This window comes from Callospermophilus lateralis, chromosome 9 (genome assembly GCF_048772815.1).
Source record: "Callospermophilus lateralis isolate mCalLat2 chromosome 9, mCalLat2.hap1, whole genome shotgun sequence".
Classification (NCBI taxonomy): Eukaryota; Metazoa; Chordata; class Mammalia; order Rodentia; family Sciuridae; genus Callospermophilus; species Callospermophilus lateralis.
Window position 1 is genome coordinate 20,423,199 of NC_135313.1, and position 22,935 is coordinate 20,446,133.

Consider the following 22,935-nt stretch of genomic DNA (forward strand, 5'->3'; position numbering starts at 1 on the left):
TTCCCTCGCACGGTTCTTTTCTCCTCCTCCTGCTCCCTCTCCCTCTAGCCTCTTTCCCTCTCGTCTCCTTTCCCTCCTCCATCCCTCCGTGGCGTCTGCGTCAGGCCCCCACTAGCGTGACGCGCGGGGTCTGGGTGGGAGCTGTCCACTCGCCCCGGGTGCTGAATGCAGCGGCGGCGGCCTCGGCCGCGGCGGTGGAAATCGCTGGGAGCCTCCGGGCTCCGGCAACCTCGTTTCCAGTCCTCGGACCGTCAGCCTGCCGCCCCGCCACCTCCCTTCCAGCACCACCCCTTTGGGAACTGAGCCAGGGGGGCAGCAGTCGCCGCGGCGGGTGCTGAGCAACGGCGGAAGACAACACCTGGCAGCAGCCTGGAATCTGATTTGCTTCCTTTCAGCTTTTTATACGAGATATATCTGTACACGGTTCGGGGGAGTCTCGAGGACCAAGCTGGAGCCAAGTGCCGGCTGCCTCCCACCTCGGCCACGTTGCTCCGCTTCCCCGTCCCCACCTTCGGCTGGCACCGCCGACAAGCCTTACCTAGTTGCATCTTCGAGGAGAGGTAGCCACCGCGAGCCCAGCCAGCCAGAGGCCGCGACAGGAGGGAGGGGCGGGGTGGGGGCGGGGGCACGGAGCCCGGCGAGGCCGCCCTTGGTGGGGGTAGCGGGGGCAGAGCTGCCGAGAAGACCTGGCTGCCGCCCTCCTCCGCCCCCACCCACCAGAAGCACTCTTTCCTGATTATCTGAGAATCGAATTATTACCTTAGTATTCTTTCATTTTTGTATCATCCCCCCTCCTCACTCCCCAACCGCCCCCACCCCCACGCCTGCCTCGTCTCTGGTTGCATGGCAGCACTGCCCGGGCGCGGGGGCTCAGGGCCGGCCCCCCGGGAAGGAGGAGGAGGAGGAGGAGGATCATGAAGCCCGGAGTCGCGACCGCGCCGGACGGCGGGCAGCAGCCAGAGGACGAGCCCGAGCAGCCCCCGCCCCGGAGACACCCGGACGCCGACCAGCAGTCGCCTCTGCCGCCACAGCAGCGGCGGCGGGCGCGGGCAGCCCAAGAGCCAGAGGAGGGTGACAACGACCCAGAGGAGGAAGAGGAGAAGAAGGCGAGGCCACTCGCCCGCCGGGATCTGCCCTTCTCCCACCTCGCCCGAAGGGACCTTTGATGGAACCAAGGGGAGGGGGCCACGGATTTGCAGCCTGCAGCAGGAGTGGGTTAGGGGCTGAGATAATGTAACTATTTCTTTCTCCCGTCCCCTCCCACACGCCCCTCTTCTACCCCCCTCTACACCCACCCCCATACACACCCTTCCTCTAGCCAGGATTTTCACTCTCAGGAAGGACGTGGCTCTGCGAGGGTTAAAAGATCTTTTCTTGTTCTCCCTTCCTTTCCTCTCCCACGACCCCCTATTTTCCCACCTCTGTTCACCAAATTGGCTCTCCCTTCTTCCGTGTAGCCCTTTGGCTGCATAGGCAAAGCACAACCCCCTTGCCCAATATAGCCTGCAACCTTCTCTCCTCCACCCAACTGTTCTTAAAGCAACTCTGGTGCTTCCGGGGGTTAATTGCCCCAGTTTTCTGCCCAGGAGAATTAAAACTTCTTCCAGCCTCCTTTCCGCCTCCACCTTTTCCCCCTCAACCGGTTCCCTCCTATTACCTGAGGAAAACTACCTTTTCTCTCTCACATATGCAGCCCTCAATTCTTTATTGAGCTAGATTTCCCTAAACCCAGCTCAGTCCACTTCAAATTTGATTTATAACCTTCCTCACCCTTTTATATAAAAGAAAGAGATTTACCACTGCCAAGGGGTTCGAGAAGAACCCAGTAATCTTTTCCTGGGGAACTTTTAACAATTAGACATTGATCTTAATGTTCTAACAGCCCAGCTTCAACACTTCTTCGGTCACCCTGCTCCTTCCAGAGTCTTGGGGTCAAAGGCAGAAAAGGAGACAGCTTGAGCAAAGTCTGAGAAGGGGTTGGGCGGCAAAGGCAAGAAAAACTTTTTTGTTTTGCATTTTCCAGGTAGAGTTCAGAATCAGTGACTCACAGTTCTCAGTTCTGGGAGCAATTTATTTGCTGTTTGGAGGGGTTGTAAGAAGAACCAGTAAGAAAGGAGATTCCTCCAGTAACAGCAACACTGTGGACCCCAAGCCCCATCCTATTCACCTCTTCAAAGACTCCAGCTGCCCTCTTGGTCCTCTGCTTTCTGTGGGCACATGCTGATGCCCCTGGGTGGGCTGTTCTGGTGGTGGTGGTGCTGCTACTGCTTCTGTGGCTGGTACTGCTGTGGATTGTGCACCCCAGCTCCCCAGATGTTGCGCCACCAGGGTCTCCTCAAGTGCCGCTGCCGCATGCTCTTCAATGACCTGAAGGTTTTCCTACTGAGGCGCCCCCCTCCAGCGCCCCTGCCCATGCACGGCGACCCCCAGCCCCCGGGTGTGGCAGCCAACAACAACACCCTTCCGGCTCTGGGCGCCGGAGGGTGGGCAGGCTGGAGGGGCCCTCGAGAAGTGGTGGGCAGGGAGACCCCTCCTCTGCCACCTCCACCACCTTTGCCAACTTCTTCTGTGGAAGATGACTGGGGTGGCCAAGCAGAGCCACCTGCCTCACTGCTCAGCAGTGCCTCCTCAGATGATTTCTGTAAGAAGGCTGAGGATCGCTACTCACTGGGCAGTAGCTTGGACAGTGGTATGAGGACTCCGCTCTGCCGCATCTGCTTCCAGGGGCCAGAACAGGTGAGTCCCTTTCCCCCTTCCTTGTGGCATCTCCAGGTCCTGCAGGTTGCTGCTCACCTGCTTGCCCTGGGGAACCATCATGCCGTTGCCAGTGTCAAGGACTATAAGTTTTAATAACTTCTCAGTGATGTTTCTTGTAGTGAAGTTTGCCCAATAGATGTCTGGTTTCTGATGGAGGCTGTTTGGTGGCTCAGTTGTACCCTGGTTTTTACATTTTTCTCTCCGTACTAGTGACTTCAACTCCATCCAAAAGATTCCATAAACATCACTCCAATCCAAGATCCAAAAGAAATGAAGGGACTTGGTGGTATGTTCAGGCCTGTTGCCAGGATATCCTTTTCACTGATTTCTTGCCAGTCACATCTTCCCCAGATCATCTTCAGCCCCACTGTCAAACTTCTTCCCTCTCTGAAAGTGTGCCAAGAGTTTATTCTCTTTCCCTGTTATTATAGGTGAAATTCAGTAAGTCTATATTTTTCACTTTGAGACTATCTCAGTTTTCTCGAACACTCTCAAGTTTTCCTATATTGGAGCTGGTAGGCAAGTCTAGGTACGAGTGACTTTAAGGGTCATGGAGAAGGAAGTAGGGAATCCGGTCATATCGATTCCTCTTCATCGGCCTAATGTGCACTGACAAAGAATCTCCCTTAAAACTTTCCCCACCCAGGACAGGGGATGCCAAGCATCCCGTGGTGGACACATTTCTCAAGTCCAGTGGGTCCTCCCCACCCTGTCCATTCAGGTTTTTGCAGACACCTCATTTACTACTCCACTTACAATCCAGTGCCTGAAACACTGGGTAGCATGTGTACACTCTTCAGAAGTAATGAGTTGTGAAAATACTTTGCAGATAATCACAGACAGAAAAGGATCACCTGAAAGATCTGAACTCATTAGTGATTCGGGCAAAGGAATATTCGATTCCAACATAAGCAGGATTTTGTGCTCACCTTGGCCTCCTCTTTGCTAATTTCCTGAAGCATAGGGAAGACTTCTGGGTGTGCCTTGAATAAGGCAAATAATTCCACCTTAGTGCTCCTGACCAGCCCTGGTTCTTGTTGAGGGCTTGCTCTGTGCAAGGCAGGCTTAGCTGACATTTTCATTCATTTTTTTTTTTCTCTTTGCTCTGAATGGACAAAGCACTTCAGGGACCCATGATGCCTGGGGCTGAAGCCTGGGAATGATAAGGGGAAGTGATTTAGATCTCAGTGTGAATAAATGTCTCTGAGAAGCTGAGGGCTGTGTTCCTCCTCCCTGTGACTAAGATGACCTGAAGCACCAAACAAAATGTTGCCCAGAGTTGAAAACTCCTGTTAGGTGAGAAGGTCCAGGATGTCTGCTCCACACCTTTCTTCCAGCCTTTTGCTCCACTGCCAAGGCAGTGCCACGGGGTGGGGTGTCGAGAGTGAGCCTTACTTTGGGTTGCTCTGGGTCAGGATCTTCCCCATCAGGAACTTCATCTTCTCCAAAAGAAAAAATTATTCAGTTTCCTACCTTCCTAAGCAATTTCTTTCTTCTCCCACATGGGCTGGCTCAGGTGTGCATGTTACAGGGGCTGCTGGGAGTGTGCCTTCTGGCTAGAGCACTCGAGAGTCTCGAGAAAACAGCAGGACTTGGAATGTGTCCTGGGAAATATTTCATCTGCTGTGTGAACTTCTTCAAACAGCTTTATGTCTCTGTGCCTCTTTTCCAATTTCTGCAAGGCACTGTTTGCCATCCCTTCCCTTTCCTTACAAGAGGGACCAGAAGATAATGAGTATAAAAATATCTTGGGAAAAATCCATATATAATGAGCATGTATTTTGATTCTGTAAAGGCTATATTATTGAAATTATTGAAAAGGCTTTTTTTTGTTGTTGAAAAAAGAAAAGGAAAGGGATCATTAGCAATATGTGAAATGCCTTCATGTCATACAAGGTTTGGTCAGAGGTTGGGAGCTTTGCTTTTCTGTTCATTATTTGTACTATATGTCATAAATAAAGCACTAGATTAAAAGCTAGCACCAATGGGTTCTGTTATTATGTGGGAGAACTAGGGGGCTATGTCTACATTAAGACTGGATCAAATCAAGCACTTTCTACATGTGATTATTATGTTGTAAGGGTTTATTTTGTGCAGAAACCAAGAGGTTTTGGTGAGGTTGTGTTATAGTAGTAAGAATAATTAGATATGAAGAACACACTTTTCCACTTCTTGCTTTTGATCACAAGAGTTTCAATGAGGAAGGGAGACAAAGGAGAACAGACAGGGTAAACTTTAAAAAAGGAAGAGAAATGAAGATGCAGAAAGAGAAAGAAAGGTGGGCAGCCTGAGATTTCTGTATTTCAGTTTCTATTCAAAGAGAGAGAGCTGTCCAGCAATAGTCTACACATGGTCCTGGAGGGAGAGCAGTCTGTAATCCCAGGAGCTGAATATCTTGGTCTTTTCCTGCCCAAACAAAGGAACTGGAAACCTCCCTTCCTATCCACCGTCTCACTCATTTGCTACTTCTCTATGAACTAAAAGACAAATAAAGACTCGATCTCTTTCTGCAAAGGGCTTGCAATATGTGTGGTGAGGGGCAACAGGAAGATGCAGCTCTTTCTACCTTTGTACATATCTACAAAGGAATTTGCATTCCTGCATGCATGCATGCATGCATTTATTTAACAGATGTTTCTGGGGCATCTACAGTATGCCAGATGCTGTTCCAGGCACTATTCAGGAGTGAACAAAAGAGATGGGATCTCTGCTTTCCTGAAGCTCCATTATGGTGGAGACACAGAAATAGAGAAATAAATAAATAAATGGATAAATAGAGAAATAAATAAAAAAAATAGATAAATCAGGCGATTTCAGATAGCTCAGGGTGCCATGCTGAGACCAAGTGAGATGAAACTAACACCAGAAAGTGAGTTAGTCATGAATGCAAGGGATGGGATGGGAGAGGTACCACTACAGTAAATAGGGCAATCAGGAAAATCCTTCCTAAGAATGTCTCCTCTGAGCTGACACTTAGATGATGAAAAGGACGCCGCCATGCACAGACAAGGCAAGGGCACTTCAGGTAGAGGCAACAGCAAGCTCAGAAACCTGACTATGGACAAAGTTTGGCATGTTTGAAATCAGATGAGAAGACAGAAGGAAAGAAAGGGCTGGGGTGGGAACAAATGCTTTGCAAATCCACTTGGCTCCCCTCTGGATAGTTCCTGAGTAGCAGCCAATCATTCATGGATGACAGGGACCAAGGACCCATTAGACTGTCAGGCAGGAGCCCAGTTGGCACCTCCTCACCCTCTACTTGTGGTTGAAACTGCCCTTGTCCACCTCAAGGGCCAGAGTACCATGGTATTATGCGGAGTCCTCTAAATCCAGGTGGTCCAGTTAGGAGGCTTAACAACTTACCCCATCTCTCTGTGCCTCAGACTCCTCATTTGTAAAAATAATGAATTTCTCTACTTCATAAGATTATTCTGAGCATCAAATCATCCAGTACTATGAGAGCAGTGTTGTCACAGTGTTTTTGTTATTATATCTCAAATGCAAGAGAGTGCTCTTCTTGCTTTGTTGAAAAAGTATGCCCCAGCTCACTGGCTGGCGGGAGGCTGGCTATGGTCACAGATGGCTTTTTCTTACATTTACAATACTTTGGACACAGAGTGCTGCTCATCTGTTTCAAACACCAAAGTCTTTATTAAGCACCTACCTGTGCCTGCTGCTCTGCAGAGCAGGAGCTAGAGGCACACAGTAGATGTGGCCCTGCCCTCTAGGATGTCACTGTCTAATCCAGACATCACAGGCACTGACAGAGATCAAGAACACGCAGTGGGTGGGCCCAAGTGAATTACAGTAATACTAGTACAAGAAAGAGAGGCACATTTAAAAGCGGGTAGTGGATGGGGTGCCTATTCAGAGAGATGGGGTGGCAGGGAAAATTTGCTACCTTTCCCCTAATTAGCCAGAGGAGCTTCTGTGTTGTTGCTGATGACCAAATGAGAAGAACTGGATTAGGCTGCAAGAAGAGATGAAGAGTCACATGGGTAACTTCACTAAGAGGTGAAACCACCTCCCAGGTGGGGCAGATGTGAAGTGCCCGGAGGTGGCCCCAGGATGCTCTCCACCATGGCAGTCAGGAACAGGTGGAAGGGACCTGATCTGGATCTAATAGACAGAAGAAAATGAATGCGGAGGGGTTTCATGGGCTAGGCTGCCTTCCTTGTTCTTCTGTGTCTGGCCTCCTTGGAACTCTGCCTTCAGAGGAGGCAAGAATGCTATAGGATGTTCAGTCAGTGTGTTGGGTTATTTTAGGGTTAGGAAAAAGGCTTTCAGATGACATTCTCTACTTCATAAGAGAATGAAGGGGGGAACCTGGAGACCCCAACATGCAATGAGAGCCCTGGGAATGAATCAAGAGGATTTTAGGAAGGATCCAAATAGTATACTTATTCTTGTAGGCACTGTAGTTTTAACTTTACATTTATTTATATGTTTATTTTATTTGTGTATGTCTGTACAAAGAATAGACCTGCACCTGACATTTCTCAGCTTTAGGGCAAGACTAAGTGGTGGCTCACATACCAGAGTGTATGTTCGAACTTTCTTTTCTCTCTTTCTTTTTTTCTTCCAGTACTGGGGATTGAATGCTGAGCTACATTCCCAGTCCTTTCTTATTTTTATTTTTTATTTTGAGACAGGGTCTCACTAAATTGCTGAGGGTCTCACTAAATTGCTGAGGCTGGCCTCAAATTTGTGATCCTCCTGCCTCAGCCTCCCAAGTGTCTGGGATGATAGGTATGCAACACTACACAGGATTCAACTGAAAAACTGTTAAATGCAATACAGTCTATCATTGCATCCTGACAGACGTACCTTCAAAAGCATCTGAAAGACAGGCTTGAATTTGGAGCTTTTGGATTTGTCTGAATTCTTTGATATCCAAATAGGAATGCCTGGCCTGTGGTCCACAGGCCACTCTGATTCTCTTTCTACCACTGACACTATTCTGGAGGAATTTTGTATGCCCACATGTAGATACTTCTGTGGGCTTATCCAAGTTCTGTCTCCACCATCCCCTGAATGGTGGCTCTTTACCTTGTTCCCCTGTCCTAGGAGGGAAGTTTATGGACCCAAGGAAGAAAAACTTACAGGTCTGGGGATCAGACTCAAGGCTGTTTGGGCAGGAATTCCAGGGTCCCAGGTAACTGGAGCACATTCCTGAAGAGGGGTGTGGCTACTGGACCCTACAGGCTCCTCCCCTGCAGGAGAAGTATAACTGAAGAGGGACTGGAGTGGGGTTTTTCCCAAAGTTAGGGACACTTCTGCCTGGGCCCAAGGGAGGCACTGTAAAGGGACTGCAAGAGGAAGTGCCCTGTGCATGTTTGTTCATCCCTGGGTCATCAGCTCTCAACCCAGTGCCTGGCATCTGCTTCATGCTCTGTAATTACTGACACATTTGCTCATTGAATAGGAAGCTCCATGGGCAGAGGAGGTGGAAAAAATAGAACATTCAGGAGAAGAATATTCACTGGAGTCAAACGCTGAGAGTGTGCTTTGTGGAATGGGGGGAACAAAGGGCAGCGCGTTGGCCAGTGAGGAAATCTCCCAGAAGTCAACTTGGGTTTTGATATTAGAAAGAACTTTCCATCAAAGCTGTCCCAAGATACTATGGTCTGCCTTAGAAGAGGAATCATATGGTTGACCGGGACCAGATGACCCTCCAGATCTCTTCTGAGCCTGAGACTTTGAAATTCATAAGTGAGATTTTTTTGGGGGGGGATCTGGAGAGATATTTAATCTAAGCAGAAAGAAACGACCTTCCTCCTTCACCAGTGCAGGGGCTCATGGAGCCAGGACACCGTGTTGCAGTGTCCGTATTACATGGTGTATACAAATGTGACTTCAGCAAAGATTTCAGAGAACAGTCTCTGTCCTGTGTTTATAGAAATCCCAAGCTGTTGGCAGTCATGTGATCGCTGCAATTGTGAATTTTTGCCATGCACCCACCATGACAGGACAGCGAGTCCTTCATGGCCAGTAGACTGTGGATCCCGCATGGACTTACGGATAGAGAACCATCCCTGAAAAGGGGGAACCAGTTACTGCTGTCAATTTTTTCATAGTTGCCTTTTAGTTTCTACTCTCACTGGTCCTGGTTCTACTTAAACTGGAATCCCCAAGGACCCTTTCTTTATTCAAGACCCTTACTGGTGCTCTGTTTAATGAGGGATGGCATAAGAGACGTGGCATAAACCCCACTGTCAGATTCCTGGCTATTTCACAGATTTACGTATCTGTCACTTACGTGTGTGCATGTCACACGACACATGAATAAAACATGGACCGTGTCTGTCTCACATTCACAGACAGAACTTGGGATGGGCGGAGGGGAGACACCTGATGTCTTGCCAGTTGTGGAGCAGTTCTCCAATCAATTGTCTGTCGATCCGCCACAAAGTGGTCACTGTGGAGTGTTCCTTCACTTGCCAGCCTCCAGCAGCTTGGGGTGCTGAGCTAATGTATTGGGTGTGGTTTCTAGCTGAGTCTCTCATAGAGTTGCTTAATAAGGCAGGTAGAGCAAGAGGTCGTGAAATATGGATTTCAAAAGAGCCAGGGAAAAGAAGGGAATGATATTGGGAGTCTCTCTCTGCTCCCTTTTCCAGCTTGTCTGTCAGAGAAGCCCAGCTGTGTCCTGTGTGCTGGGGGAGGGGAAGGAGGCTGGAGGGGGAGGAGATACTCAAAGAAGTGTGGGAATCAGTGAGCTGTTTCTTGCTTGCTGGGAACAGAGCCAAGTTGGAAGTGAGCCCGATGTAAAGGAGCTGGCAAGCAAATACTGTATGGCCTGAGCCATATACTACCCCCGTCCTGAGGTGCACTGTATGTAAGCTAGGATTTGTGTATGTATATTACACATAGAACACACTTGATACTCCTCTGTGCATCTAAGAGCAAAAGCAGGGTGCACACAAGGGACACTGCTTCCTGACAAAATAACAAAATTGAATAAATTACTGTTCAAGTCCCAGGTAGATGCAAACTGGCAGGGGAAAACAAAAGGAAAATCTGGCAACATAGGTTCTGCCAACTTTGTGATCCAAGGAGGGACTTTTTGTGCCATAAGAGGACAATCAGGCCTCAATCTTGGGCCCAGCTAATTGCTCTCCTAAGGATTTCTCCAGGGTCTGTCCACAGAAGTAAGGAGGACAGATTAAATCATTTCCCTCCTTTATGGAAAGATTACTTTGGCTGGGGTTGAAGCGAATCAACATCCAAAGAACCCTCTTGAAGCCACCCCAGCGGCTAGCAGAGGGCTCTGCATACAGCAGGGGCTTAGTATTTGTTGATCCTTTTCCTTTCTCCTAGCCCACGTTCATTCCAGATAAACAGTGCTATCTTTGGACCCCAGTATATCATGGCATAAAGTATAATCACATGTGTGTGAGCACTTGTACAGGTGTGTGTATAACAAATTCAAATGCCAAATAAGCAGGATATGGATGATCTCTTGAGATCCCATCCAGCCTCATTTTGTGATTCTATAATGACAAATACTGACGATTTCTCATCCTAATAATCGTAGTGGTCATTACCTCAGCTTGAGACCACTTGACCTGAACAGACCTTCCTTCATTCTATTGTGGAATGATGGGAAGAAGATAGGTCTTGAAGACAGAAGGACATGGATTTCATTCCCACTTTGGATTTTTCCCAGTTGAATGATCTTGGGCTACTTATTTAACTTCCCTAGACCTAGATTTCAAGGTTCATAAAACAGGGATACAATCCTGATTTTGTACACTTGTAAGGAGCTGACGTGCTGTTTTAAAGATGGAGACATATATATAACAACTGCTCATGAAAGGGAAGTGATATTTACTCCCTCCCATCAGTGTGTCTCGAGGACCAGAAGTGGGGCCTCCAGGTCACATGGCTGCTTTTCCTACTACCTGACTGGAGCCTTCAAAAATGAGACCCTTTATGGGCTTGGATCACAGTAGAATCCCAGTTGATGGTGTGCCTGACCATCAGGAATGTGGCTCTAGGCACAGTGTCTCTGTTCAGCGGATGCTCTGCCTCTGTGTTGCCTGACTCAGCTGAACTCTGTCCTCTCCTCCTTGAGTCCTTCACTCCCAATAGAGTTGTCTTTATCTGTCTCCATCAGCCCAGGGCCTGACAGATCTTTATTAAGCAGTGTTCTCTGCTTGGCAGCAACTGTGCAGGAAGACACTTTCTGGAGGCTGAGTCCCCAGAGGCCTGGGGCAGACCAGGCATGCTGAGGAGCATGAAGAGGAAGTGGCAGCAGAAATGCTTGCCCTACGTGTGACAGCAAGATGCTTACATTCAGGGTCATCCCTAGATGAGTTTTTCAGGAAATGTGGAATGGGACAGAAACCCCCAGTGATGTTAAATAATATTGATCTGCATTGAGAACGTTGCTCCTCTTCGGTTTCCACTCGTGCCTTGTGATTCTGTCCAGGAGAAACATCTCTCTGTAGTAACAATATGTCTTTTAACACCTTTCTAATACTGTCAAGATTTTTCGTAAACAAAGAGAGGAGGCGCCAGACTCGGAGCCTTTGGACACACACCAATATCCAGCTGGAACTAGTTCATCTTGTTTTGTTTATATTTGTATGACTATTATTTTTAGTAGACTTGAGTCTTTAGAGCAGTTTTGTGTTCAGGGTGAAATTGAACAGAAAGTACAGAGCATTCCCATGCACCCCTGCCTCCTGTCGTCACATCTCCCACCAGAGTGGTCCATTTGTCACAACTGATTAACCAACATTGATACTTCATTATCTAAGTTTAATTTTTAAAAAACCATTTTTTTTTTTTTTTTTTGTGATACTGGGTATTGAATCGAGGGCTTCACACATTCTACCACTGAGCTTTATCTCCAGCCCTTTTCTTTTTATTTTGAAACAGGGTCTCCTTATGTTGCTGAGGCTGGCCACAGATTTGCAATCCTCCTGCCTCAGCCTCCCAAGTTGCTGGGAATACGGGCGTACACCACCACACTCAGCAACATATCATTATCACCCAAAGTCCAAGGTTCACACTAGGCTTCGTTCTCCGCTTTATACTTTCCAAGCATTTTGACAAATGTATAATGGCTTGTCTCCACTACTAATCATAGAGAACTGTTTCACTGCCCTAAAAATCCTCTTGGCTCATCCAGCTGTTCACACCTCTGCTTCCACCCCCAAACTCTTGGCTGTGCAGTTTGGCCTTTGTCAGAATGTCAGTCATATAGTTGGAGCCGTACGGGTGTGTAGCATTTTCAAATTGCCTTTTCAGTTAGTAACATGTATTTCAGTTTCCTCCCCGTCTTTGTGGTTTACTGTTTTTGTTTTGTGGGCTTGATAGAACATTCTTTTTAGCACTAGTATCTCATTGCATGGAAGTCTTATAGTTTATCTCTTCTTTTTACGGGAAATGATACCAGCTTTTCATTTATGGTAGTAACAGAAAGTCTCCCTTAGGATAAATTTATTGAAGTAAAATTGTGAGACATTTAAAGACAAGTGTTAAATTTGAAGGAAAGGAGGTATAAGTAGACTACATCAAAAATGTAAATGACGGAAGTCTCAGTGATGCTGGCTTGGGATGTACATCTTTAAATAGTTCTGAAACATTTGTGGATACTACAGAGTACCACAGGAAGGGGATAAAATCCAAGTTCCAGGCCAGGTCCCTGAGTGGTAGCCTGGAATCTGCATTTTCATCCATTGGCTTTGGCAATTCCATGGCAGGTGATTACTTCAGGAAAACTGTGTATTAGTTGGCAGGCCAATGGGGAGGAGAAATGTGCCCATCAGACCTGACTGAGGTGCTCAGACAGACAAGGAACAGGGGTGGGGGCACTGGAAGAGGAGGGAGGAGTTATATTGGAGTGCACATGTGACCAAGAAGTGACATGTGTCACCCAGGGCAGAGCAGAAAGGGGTGGTTCTTGCATCTCTCTCGCCTTCCCTGCCTCAGTGATCTGAGAGCTGCACGTTCCAGATGGTAGAGCCACCATCTGGAGTCTAACCCACATGGGACTGTGACATGAGGGAGATGCTCACTTTGACTGCCTTAAGACACTGAGGTTCGGGTGTTTGTCTGTTACCCAGCTAATGCTAATTTTCCTGACTACTCCAACCATCAATTCTCACTCCTGAGTTATGTTTGGAGGGTGTTTGAATGAAGTCAAATCAGGGGCTTCCCTGGGGAAGTCCAAGAATCCCAGAGCAGAGCAACAGATGGTAAACAGTTCCATCCTTCACGACTCGCTAAGTACCAACGACTAAGTGCTTCACTTGGATGACACATTGCTTTTGCCTACAACTCCCTGGTTGTATCTAGGAACATGGCTGTGCCTAACAGCAACAAGGATGGGGAGTGGAATTCTCCCGGGTGCCTGGAAGGAGAGAACATTCTGAATCGAATGAGCTCTAGCAATCTCTCCCTCAACAGTAGTAGCACTGCTCTCTTAGGGTAGTTGGGAGTTGAATGATAGGACACATGTCACGTTCAACTCAGAAAGCACTCAGTAAATGTTAGTCATTATTGTTATTATTTCCTTGTTTATTTTATTGTTTTTAATATTTTTTTTTTAGTTGTGGATGGAACTTTATTTTATTTATTTGTATATGGTGCTGAGAATCGAACCCAGTGCCTCATGCATGCTAGGCAAGTGCGCTACCACTGAGTCACAAGCCCAGCCCTATTTCCTTGTTTATAAAAGGAGGAGGTTGTGCTCAGGAATACCCAAACCCCTTCAACCTCAGCTGTTCTCATTTGTGCCATATCAGAGGAAGAAACAGAAGCCAGTGCTGGTAGAAATCCAATATCTCCTTCCTCCAAAAAAAAAAAAAAAAAAAGAAGTCTCCCTAGAACAATAACCCTAGAGCAGAACATTAAAGACTGAATTGGGGAAAGAGTTTGGAAAGTAGGAAATGAAGATTGTTCCAGGCATAGGAACCATGGAAACAAAGAGTCAAAGACACTTTTGGAAAAAATTAGCATGGTGGATAGGAACATGGGGCCTTTATGCTTGACCTTGACCTTAGCTAAGAGGCTAGACTTGGGGTTTTCAGAATCAGGCCAGTGTTGCTGTACAGATGAGTGACCTTGGATGAGTCTCTTACAGACTCTGAATCTTAATCTCCTCCCTGTAGAATGAGAATGATAATAACAGTACCTACCCCAGACACTGTTGTGAGGTTCAAAGGATACATTGCATGTCAAACTCTAAGCATAGTGTGGGGAATGCAAGCATGCACTAAAATCACAAACACACAGTAAACATCTGCTTTTGACGTTGTTATCTGACTTTGCCATTCTCCATGGTCCTCAAACTGATAATTTCTGCCTTGGTCTGTGTGCGTCTTTGGGCTGTTGACCACAGCAGGAACTGCCTACATGTCACAGGATAGGCGGAACTAAATAGACTCAAGCATTACCTGTCACTGTCTAACAAGTATCTCACAGCCATGCAAATGATTCTTCAAGTGTATAGGAAAGCCTCATGATGAACAAAACCAGAAGCATCCTTCAATGTAGTGTAACCTTGTGTCAATAAACTTATTCTCAATCAACATATACTCAAAGGATAACTATAGTCATTTGAGGTTTTGTGGAATTTTTTGAATATTAAAAAAGGTCCAGGTTGAGGGATCTTCTACAAAGTAACTGGCTAATACTTTCCAAAAGTGTCAAGGTCTTGAATGATGAATGAAGGAGGAACTGCTCTAGATTGGAGGAGCATAAGGAGGGATGATACAGGTGTAATCATGTGTTCTCTGGATTGGATTCTGGACCAGATAAAAGACCTATGAGATAAGGTGTGTAGATTGGTTAGAAGTCTTATATCAAGGTTAAACTCCTGGTTTTGGTTATTGTATTATGGTTATGTAGAAGTTAACCTTTGGGGAAGTTGGGTGAAGGGTATATAAGAACTCTTCATGCTATTTTTAAACATAAGTTTGAAAGTATTTCCAAATTAAAAACTTAAAAAATAAAGATAATTTAAACAGAGAGGTAGTTTCTCAGACTTGGAAAAATCAGAACTCACTAGTGGAGAAAAAGGGTATGGACTTGGTGGTTAGAAATACCTGGATTATAATCCAGGATCTAACATTTACTAGCTCTTCCGCTTTGGAAAAATCACTAATTCCTCTGAACTTCATGCTCTATCTGTAACATAGAGTTAACAAAATAAATACTATATAGAATTGTTTTGAGAATTTCAGCAGACAACACCTTGCACAGAGTATAAAAGGAGCACAGGGAAAATGTCAGTTCTCTGTCTGGTGTCTCCTTCTCCCATTGTCCAAAGTGGATGATAAACAGGCTCCGCTCTTTTCGCCAGGTGTGAGTACTGTGTGCTAAGTGCCTTGAGATTGACAGGGTGATACCTGAGAAATGCGAAGTGTTGCATGGGCAAGAAAGCTTTCCTAATGTGGGATCTTAAGCGTGTAAACAGAGTTCATAATCATCAGCATAAACAGCGTTGGCCATTATGTGTTGTTCTTGAACACTTTTTAACCTGACACCCCAAAAGGAGTGCTTTGGCACACTCAGTACTTGTGGGCTGTATATTTTGAATCATCCTGTGGCGATCCCTCCAGGAGCCCCAGATTTAAGCCTCTATGGAGCAATGTGCTACTTTAGAAAGAAAAGCTTTCCAGGCCTGGGGCACTTGGCTCTCCAGTGTGTTTAGAAAGCAAATGCCAAAGCCAGGCAGTGGCAGGTGAGTGAGAGCAGGCATGAGTGGGTGTGCGGGGTGGGTGTGGGGGGGTGGGGGTGGGGGGGGGTGTCACTCCCTTTGTGTGTATGCTTGTGGGTGGGAGTGAGAGGTGGGGGGTGGGCATATGTCTGAGCATGAAATACAGAATTTAATACAGAAGAAAAAGGCTCTCAGGGGTTGGTCCATTTGGCTGCTTCTGCCACTTATGCATCTTTGTTCCAAAGAGCCCAGAGGCTCTGGTCTTTGGAAAGTCACTGCAGACATTCCACACAATGGAATGTTGCAGTGACTTTCCAAGCAACAACTGCCTTGTTGCTTGCTTTGAAGGACAGTATGATTTCAAAGATTTTTCATCCCTCACCCCCGCAAACAAAAACAAACAAACAAACAAAAACAAACCACTCCCATTTATTGGGAAATGACCCTAGAAAGGAGTTCCTTATGAGTTCAATTAATTTCCATTTTCCCCAGGAAAGCAATGCAAGTCAAAAAGTGTGTGTTTGACACGATGCCTGAAATTTGCCTCAAAATAACCCAGTGACTGTAGATGAAACGAGACTGGCCCGGTATACAGTTGCTGGTGCTGGGTGAGATTCATTCTACCACTAATCTCGCAACGCTTACGTGTGTTGGAAATTTTTCATAATAACACGATGAAGATACTAATCTAACATTATCATTATTATCTAATAAAATGTCATTATGAGGATATTATTATCTGGTTAATGTGATTGTTTGGTTAATGTGTTAGTCAGTTTTTCAGTGCTATGAAAAAACCCTTGAGAAAAATCAACTTGGAAGAGGAAAGATTTATTGTGGTTCATGTGTTCAGAGGTTTCAGTCCCAAGTCAGCTGGTTCCAAGGCAGAAACATCATGGCAGAAGGGCGTGGTGGAGGCAAGCTGCTCAGCTCCAGCAGATGGAAAGCCAAGTGGGGGAGGGGGAAAGATCTATTCCCCAAGAACATGTCCCCAGTGACCTACTTCCTCCAACAATGTCCACCTGCCTACAGTTTCCACCGCCTCCCAGTAGTCCCTTCAAGCTATTAATCCATCAATGGATTACTCTACTGATGAAGTTAGAGCCCTCAGGATCCCATCACTTCTCAAAAGCCCTGGTCATTGCTGCCCTGGGGACCAAGTCTTCAGCCCACGAACTTAGTGGGGACATCTAGATCCAGATCATAATAGTTAATAATGAGGTCACCAAAAGACAAGCATTCAATAGGTTTTACAAAAAGGACAGGTGGAACTAGCTGAGGGTAGACAAGATAAGTTTGGGCACACTTCTACTGAAGAACCAGGGCATTTCATCAGTTTTGCTCCATGAAGAGAATACAGTGAAGACCCCTGGAGGGATCTTTTACCCTCAAAGGTTGTAATGTACATATGAAAATATTTTATTGCTATTTCCTTTCTGGCCACCAGGTCTGATGGTAGCAAAAGAACCAGTGTGACTGTTCACTCAGTAGACACTGAATGGACACAGCTGGGTGCCATGCCTTGGGCATGCAGAGGTGAGATGGGAGCTCAGCGTGTAGTGCAAGAGACGGGTGTGCTAAGACACGATCACAGAACAACACAACGAGTGCCTCAGACTAGAGTTATGTGCATTGTGTTCGGCTCAGGGGGCTAGTACTGCTGGGGAGTGCTGGAGTAGGGATACCAGAGAAGCTGACCTTTGAGTGGCCCAATTTGGGCACGAGTAGGTGGACAGGCAGCTAAGGGAATTCTCCAGGTGGAATGAGTACCTGAGTAATGCAAAGGGAGGTCGACCCCAACTCCTCACCAGAAACATCCCCCTTTCCACCTGGCCTAATCCGCCATCCCTCTCATTGCTTTTCAAATTGTCCTGCTATGTTTTAGGACCCTGTATGGTTTTCCTCTGAGAAGTGGGTGGTTGCAGAGGGTGCAAGGGCAGGGCCTAGACAGGACAGGGGCTTGTCTTCTTTAGTGACTGCCCTCACAATGCCAGCTCTTCTAGGCTTGGTCCTCATGGTCTTTCTGGTCCTGATGGCCTGGTGGTTTGGCTGAGTTTGGGGCCACTGTCTGAGAAGAGGACCTCCACAGAAACCTTGTTGGTTGACTGGAATTTTTATCTGGAAGTTTCCAAAGAGTCTTGAAAGAAACTTTACGAATACAGAAGCTTCCTTGTTCTCCAACATGTGAAGAACCCAATTTCTGTGGTTGGGAGGGAAGAGCAGAAATTAGGATCCTAATCTTTAAAAATGAGAAATCAGTATCTAGAGAGGTGAGATGGCATGCCTGAGGCAGGGAAACAGCAGTGACTCAATCTGCACCCTACAGGAGGAAGAAATGTTTCCTTCTTCTTCTTTTCCAGTCTCAGAACTATGGACTTCCTAACATGTTAATAATATACTGTCACAAAGTACAGAATGTTTAGAGAATAGAAAAGAACAGGGAGGAGAACGGATTGGAGTAGAATGAGTTTATGGTCAATTTTATTTTCCAGTGAACTTTTTGGAGCTAATCCTATAACTAATTTTAATCTTTACAGTTGAAAATCTTTAGAAAATGTGCAGTACTGTACTCTAGCAAATTGCAGTACATTTGGACATTGCCCCAAATTTCTTTTACATTAAGAGATTGTTGTTTAACGCTGGGCTCTGTGGTTCTAGAAGGCACAGGAGACAAAATTCTAGCTTTAGAGACCACAGGATATCTCGAAGAAGCTGGTGGGTGGATTTTATTTAAACTATGATATCAACTTGTTTTATCTTTCTTCCACGTGGAGAACAGTATCTAGTTCATTCATTCAGCAAAACTTTGTTGAGCAACTGCTTTGGGTCAGAACTATGGAGGATTCTGGAGACTATGGTGACTCCTGTTCTGCTGGAGCTTTGCCAGTGATGTGACTGCAGGTGGGGTGAGTGAGCTACAGTAGAGGTCAGGCACAGGATTGTGGAAGAACTAGGGAGTATAGGCTGGAGGACCAGGGCAGGCTGCTCAGTAGAGGGGATGACTGTGGTGGGCCTGAAGTTGGCCAGTGGAAGAGAGTGGAAGGCATTCCAGGCAGAAGGAAGGGTTTTGGAAAGGAGTATCATCCCCAGGAAGAATGGAAAGACCCAGTGTGTCAACACACAAGCACACACTCACTGTCTTTCCCCGGCACTGTGACCTGTGGAGTTTCATCTGCTTCCCTGGAGCATTGGAGCATCGGCTATAGTAGCTGTGAGTTTAATTTAACTTCCTCTGTGAAAGGGGGTTGTGGAGATCCCTCCATTAGGTTGCTTGGGAGTGTAACAGATTTACAAAGGGGGGTACAGAAACTCAAGAATTTCAAATTCTAAATGTGCTGAGGTCCATCCAGTACTCTTGGTAAACAGTGTCTCATTCAAGACCCAGGCACACTTTTATTTCAGATCTTTCACCTACAGGCTGTTTTCTGAAGAAAAAAACAAAAGACAGTGTCAGGCAAGTAGCATCTGCCGTGTAGTTTTTCCAGAACTTTAGCTTATCCAGTTTTCCCCAACTCCTGGAGGCTCGCTCATACCTGCGGGGACTCAGGACCAAGGTGCCAGGTCCGCCTTTCTTTTTCTTTTTAAAATTATCATTTCTCACTTGCCATCAGCATTACCTAGCCTCATGCTAGAAGATGTCAGGAGGTTTTGTCACTTACAGAACAATGTAGAATTTTATTTTATTTTATTTTTTGGTTTTGAGAATTGAACCCAGGGGTGCTTAACTACCAAGTTACATCCCCAGTTAATTTTTTTTATTTTCAGACAGGGTCTCACTAAGTTGCATAGAGCCTCACTAAGTTGCTGAGGCTGGCCTCAAACTTGCAGTCCTCCTTCCTCAACTTCCTGAGGCACTGGGATTGCAGGTGTGAGCCGCACCCAGCTAGAACAACACACTTTGAGAATGGGACCCTCCTTCATTTTTGAGATAAGAGAAATAGGGTTCAAAGAGGGTGAGTGATGTGTCTGTATCACTGTTATCCACAGACACAGTGCTGGCCCAAACAATGCAGTCATGAGCAAACAGGCAAGGCCTCCACTCCCATGGGCTTCACAGTCTGAAGGTAAAGTTCAGCAGGATTATGGGGCTTCAGGTTCTGAGAATGGTCCAGTTAGACTCCAGGTAGCCTTGGCCACTGGGCGAATTGTTCTAGCTTCTTAGAATTCCACTGCAGCTTGTGCTGTCCTCCTACTGATATGACAAGCCTTTATCCTCTTAGATAATATCAACAAATTTCTTGACCAACATTCTAGTCCACTGCATTTCGGCCCCAGACATTCAAAGATGATCTTTTTCTTGCACTTGATGAAGTCTGTCACGCAGTAGACCTCCATGGGAGCATTATCTGCCTGTGCTCTCTAAAAACTCTGTGGCTTCTGAATAAGTAATGATGACTGAGGTGAGCGTAAAGGGTAAAAGTGCAGCTTTTATGCTCCAGGAATAGAAGAAGGTCTTCTAGAACACAGCCATGAAATAGAGATTATCATCCCTTTGGAAGAGAGGTCCACTCGGAAGGCAAGTAACTTGTTTGTTGGTTATAGGGCTGGGGTTTATATTTAGGACTCCTGGCTGCAAGTTCAATGCTCTTTCTACTACTTAATTACATTAAATTAATGGTGCCAAGCATAGTGCTGGCCCTTAGAATACAGGTAAATAAATATGTATCCTTCTCTCAAGAACTTTTTAGTCTAAACAGAGACAAGTGTGTAAGCAGTAATTGTCATGAAGGTCATGGTAGAGATGTCCTGGCTGTAACATGGGTAGAAAGGAGGGAAGGGCCAACTCTGCTTGAGTGAGCAGAGGCAGGTGGATTCATAGACCAAAGAACAGAACCTCCAGCTAGTGGTAGGAAAATGGGCAAGTGCTCACAGAGGTGGCTGCAGGTGGGGGCTCCAGCACTTACAAAGATGAGGCTGCATGGTATAGGGTGGTGGTGGGTCACAGCGATTTGATGTAGCACGGTGTGGCAGCATATGAAAGGAGTACCCATGAAGAGTGTCAGGAAACAGCTGGACAAGGACCAGAGGTCTCTGAGCATGCTCATTTTGTCATTTCCCTAAGGCATTTCTGAAGTGAAGAGGTTGGTAAAACATCTGGCCCACCTTTTGTCCCAGTAATAATTAGGGGTTCTGTGCAGTTCACTTTCATGCTTCTCATTGTCATGGAAAGAGTTAAATGTTCTCAGCACAGTGACAATCAGGGATAGCCTGGGTTCATCTCCCCAACTTCCCACCAGGTCCTCTGGCCAGTTCCCACTGCCTGCCATTTGTCAACTACCACCTTAGCTCTCCTCTTTTCACTCCATTCCAAGTCTTTCTTCTCCTTGGGACTTTCTCTCCCTCTTCCTTCACCAGCCCAAACCCCCAACTCCTCCACGACCTACCTCCCATATCACTACCTCCACAAGGCCTCCCCCCGCACCTCAACTTATCAGGCTGCAGCACTTTCCCCCTGCAGGCTACCCTCCCTGTCACCAGAACGAGTGTACCTCCATTTCCTTCTGGTAACGATGGACTCAAGGGGACTTGTTTGGCATGTCCAGTTCCCTTCATATTGTCCACTGTGTCTAACAGTTGTAAGGGCTCAAAAAGGTAATGCAATTAACGCAATCCAAGTAAATTAGATATCTGAGTGCTTTCACAGATACATTCCAGATAAGCATTTGTCCTTATTTGCTAAGGTGAGGTAGGAGACGAGCTATGAAACATGTTTTTCTCCATCTCTGTAGCTGGCACATACCTCCCAACTGGCACATTGGGCACATACCCTGGTGCCCACTCTGGGAATCTGTCAGGGTGTGTCCACACAAGTCCCGCCCTCAAGGAGCCTACCTTCTTGCTGTCCGAGGCAGAAGCCTGAGAATAGCAAAATGGCCCAAATTGGGAGACATTCAGCAAAATAACTGATCAATAGTCTTCCGGGATATCAGAGTCCTGAAAAGGAGAAAGGCGAAAGACTGTCATACATACCGGAGACGAGGAATAAATAACAATAAATGCAACCTGAGATCCTGAACCCAGAATAAAGGATGTTAATATAAGCTCATGGAGCTGGAATGGGGTCATTAGTTGGTGCAATGATTTCTTGGGTCTGATAATTGTACAGTGAATGTGTTTAGTGTTAACATTGGGACAGATTTAATGGGAGACAGGTGGAAACCACATTATTTTTTGGAGGGGGGTACCAGAGGTTGAACTCGGGGGCACTCGGCCACTGAGCCACATCCCCAGCCCTATTTTATATCTTATTTAGAGAGAGGGGCTTACTGAGTGGCTTAGCGCCTCACTTTTGCTGAGGCCGGCTTTGGACTCGGGATCCTCGAGCAGCTGGGATGCGCCACGCTGCTGCATTATTTTTGCAACTTTTCTATAAGTCTAGAAATAGTTCAAAACATAAACAATCCCTCTTTTTTTACTTTCACCTTTTTTCCATTAAGGACATTTTTCAACCAATGCCCTTGTTCTGTGGCTTTTACTTCTCAGATATCTCTTCAACCATCCATTCCTGTGTCTAAACTGCTGTCATCTTCCATTGTATCTTTCCTGGAGATGTTGAGCTCCTTCGGGTTCAGAGGAGCCATGCTCTCTTTGTGGACCTCCATTGCCTCTCCTTCAAAGCCCCTCCACCTACCCTTCTCTTCTCACCAAACTGTTGAACTTCTCTCATCCTTCAGAAGTCCCTGGCCCTGTCTGTGGGCTGGGCCTCCTCCTGCAGCTTCTGCGGACACTACACTCACTGTGCACTCACTCACCTCATGTTTTCACTTCTGTATTCCCCTCCAGACTGTAGTCCCTAGGGGAGCAGGTGTTGTGTCCACGCTGGGAACATCGCTTCCCAATACCTTACATGGAGGCTGGCACCCATTCAATGAATTTTTGTTGAATGAATGAACCAACATTTTTAAGCATTAAAAGTACACACAAAACACCAAAGCTCCTCATTCTATGTGTTCACAAGAGATTGGCAAGTGCCCAGGAAGCAGAACACCTTACCATCAAGGGTGTGTATGTGAGAGGAGGGGTGGGGGAACAAGTTCAAAGTGTTGCTTAACATAGGCACCAACCATTACATTCTGATCAGAACTGACAGAGATCCCAGGATGTGGGACTTACAGTGCTAAAACTGGGACAGTCCCACGGACCATTGGTCACCCCAAAGAGTGCTCCAATTCATTGCTTTGTAAACTATTAAACCCAAGAGACAGCACTCAGGTGCTGAAGCTGCTTGTGTAGTGGAGAAGCATTTGATGACTGGTTGATTGGGCCTGTCTACACACTCTGGGAACTAAGAGCCAGCAGCTCTTTGCCAGGCCTCTTAGATAAGGAGGTGTGATCTCTGAGGCCCCCCTATTTAATCTCACATAGGGCAGGCAAGCCAGGGTCGGCTTAGACCTCTCACACAAAGCAAGATCTCTAGCACAGGGCTTTCCAAGACTTCAGTATGGATATGAGTAGCCAGCATCTGTGCTAAACTGTGGATCCTGATTCTGTAAGTGTAGGGTAGCGCC

The 22,935-nt window shown here is 46.4% G+C and overlaps 1 protein-coding gene across 1 annotated transcript in view; it reads left to right on the forward strand.

Moving 5' to 3' along the window:
- Nucleotides 1-2,217: 2,217 nt before the first annotated feature.
- The window catches only part of Marchf4 (membrane associated ring-CH-type finger 4), a 98,975-nt gene continuing 78,257 nt past the window's right edge, over nt 2,218-22,935 (forward strand). Inside the window, exon 1 of the mRNA XM_076866512.2 lies at nt 2,218-2,736. Coding sequence (XP_076722627.1) covers nt 2,218-2,736 — 519 coding nt within the window. The remainder of the gene's footprint in view (nt 2,737-22,935) is intronic.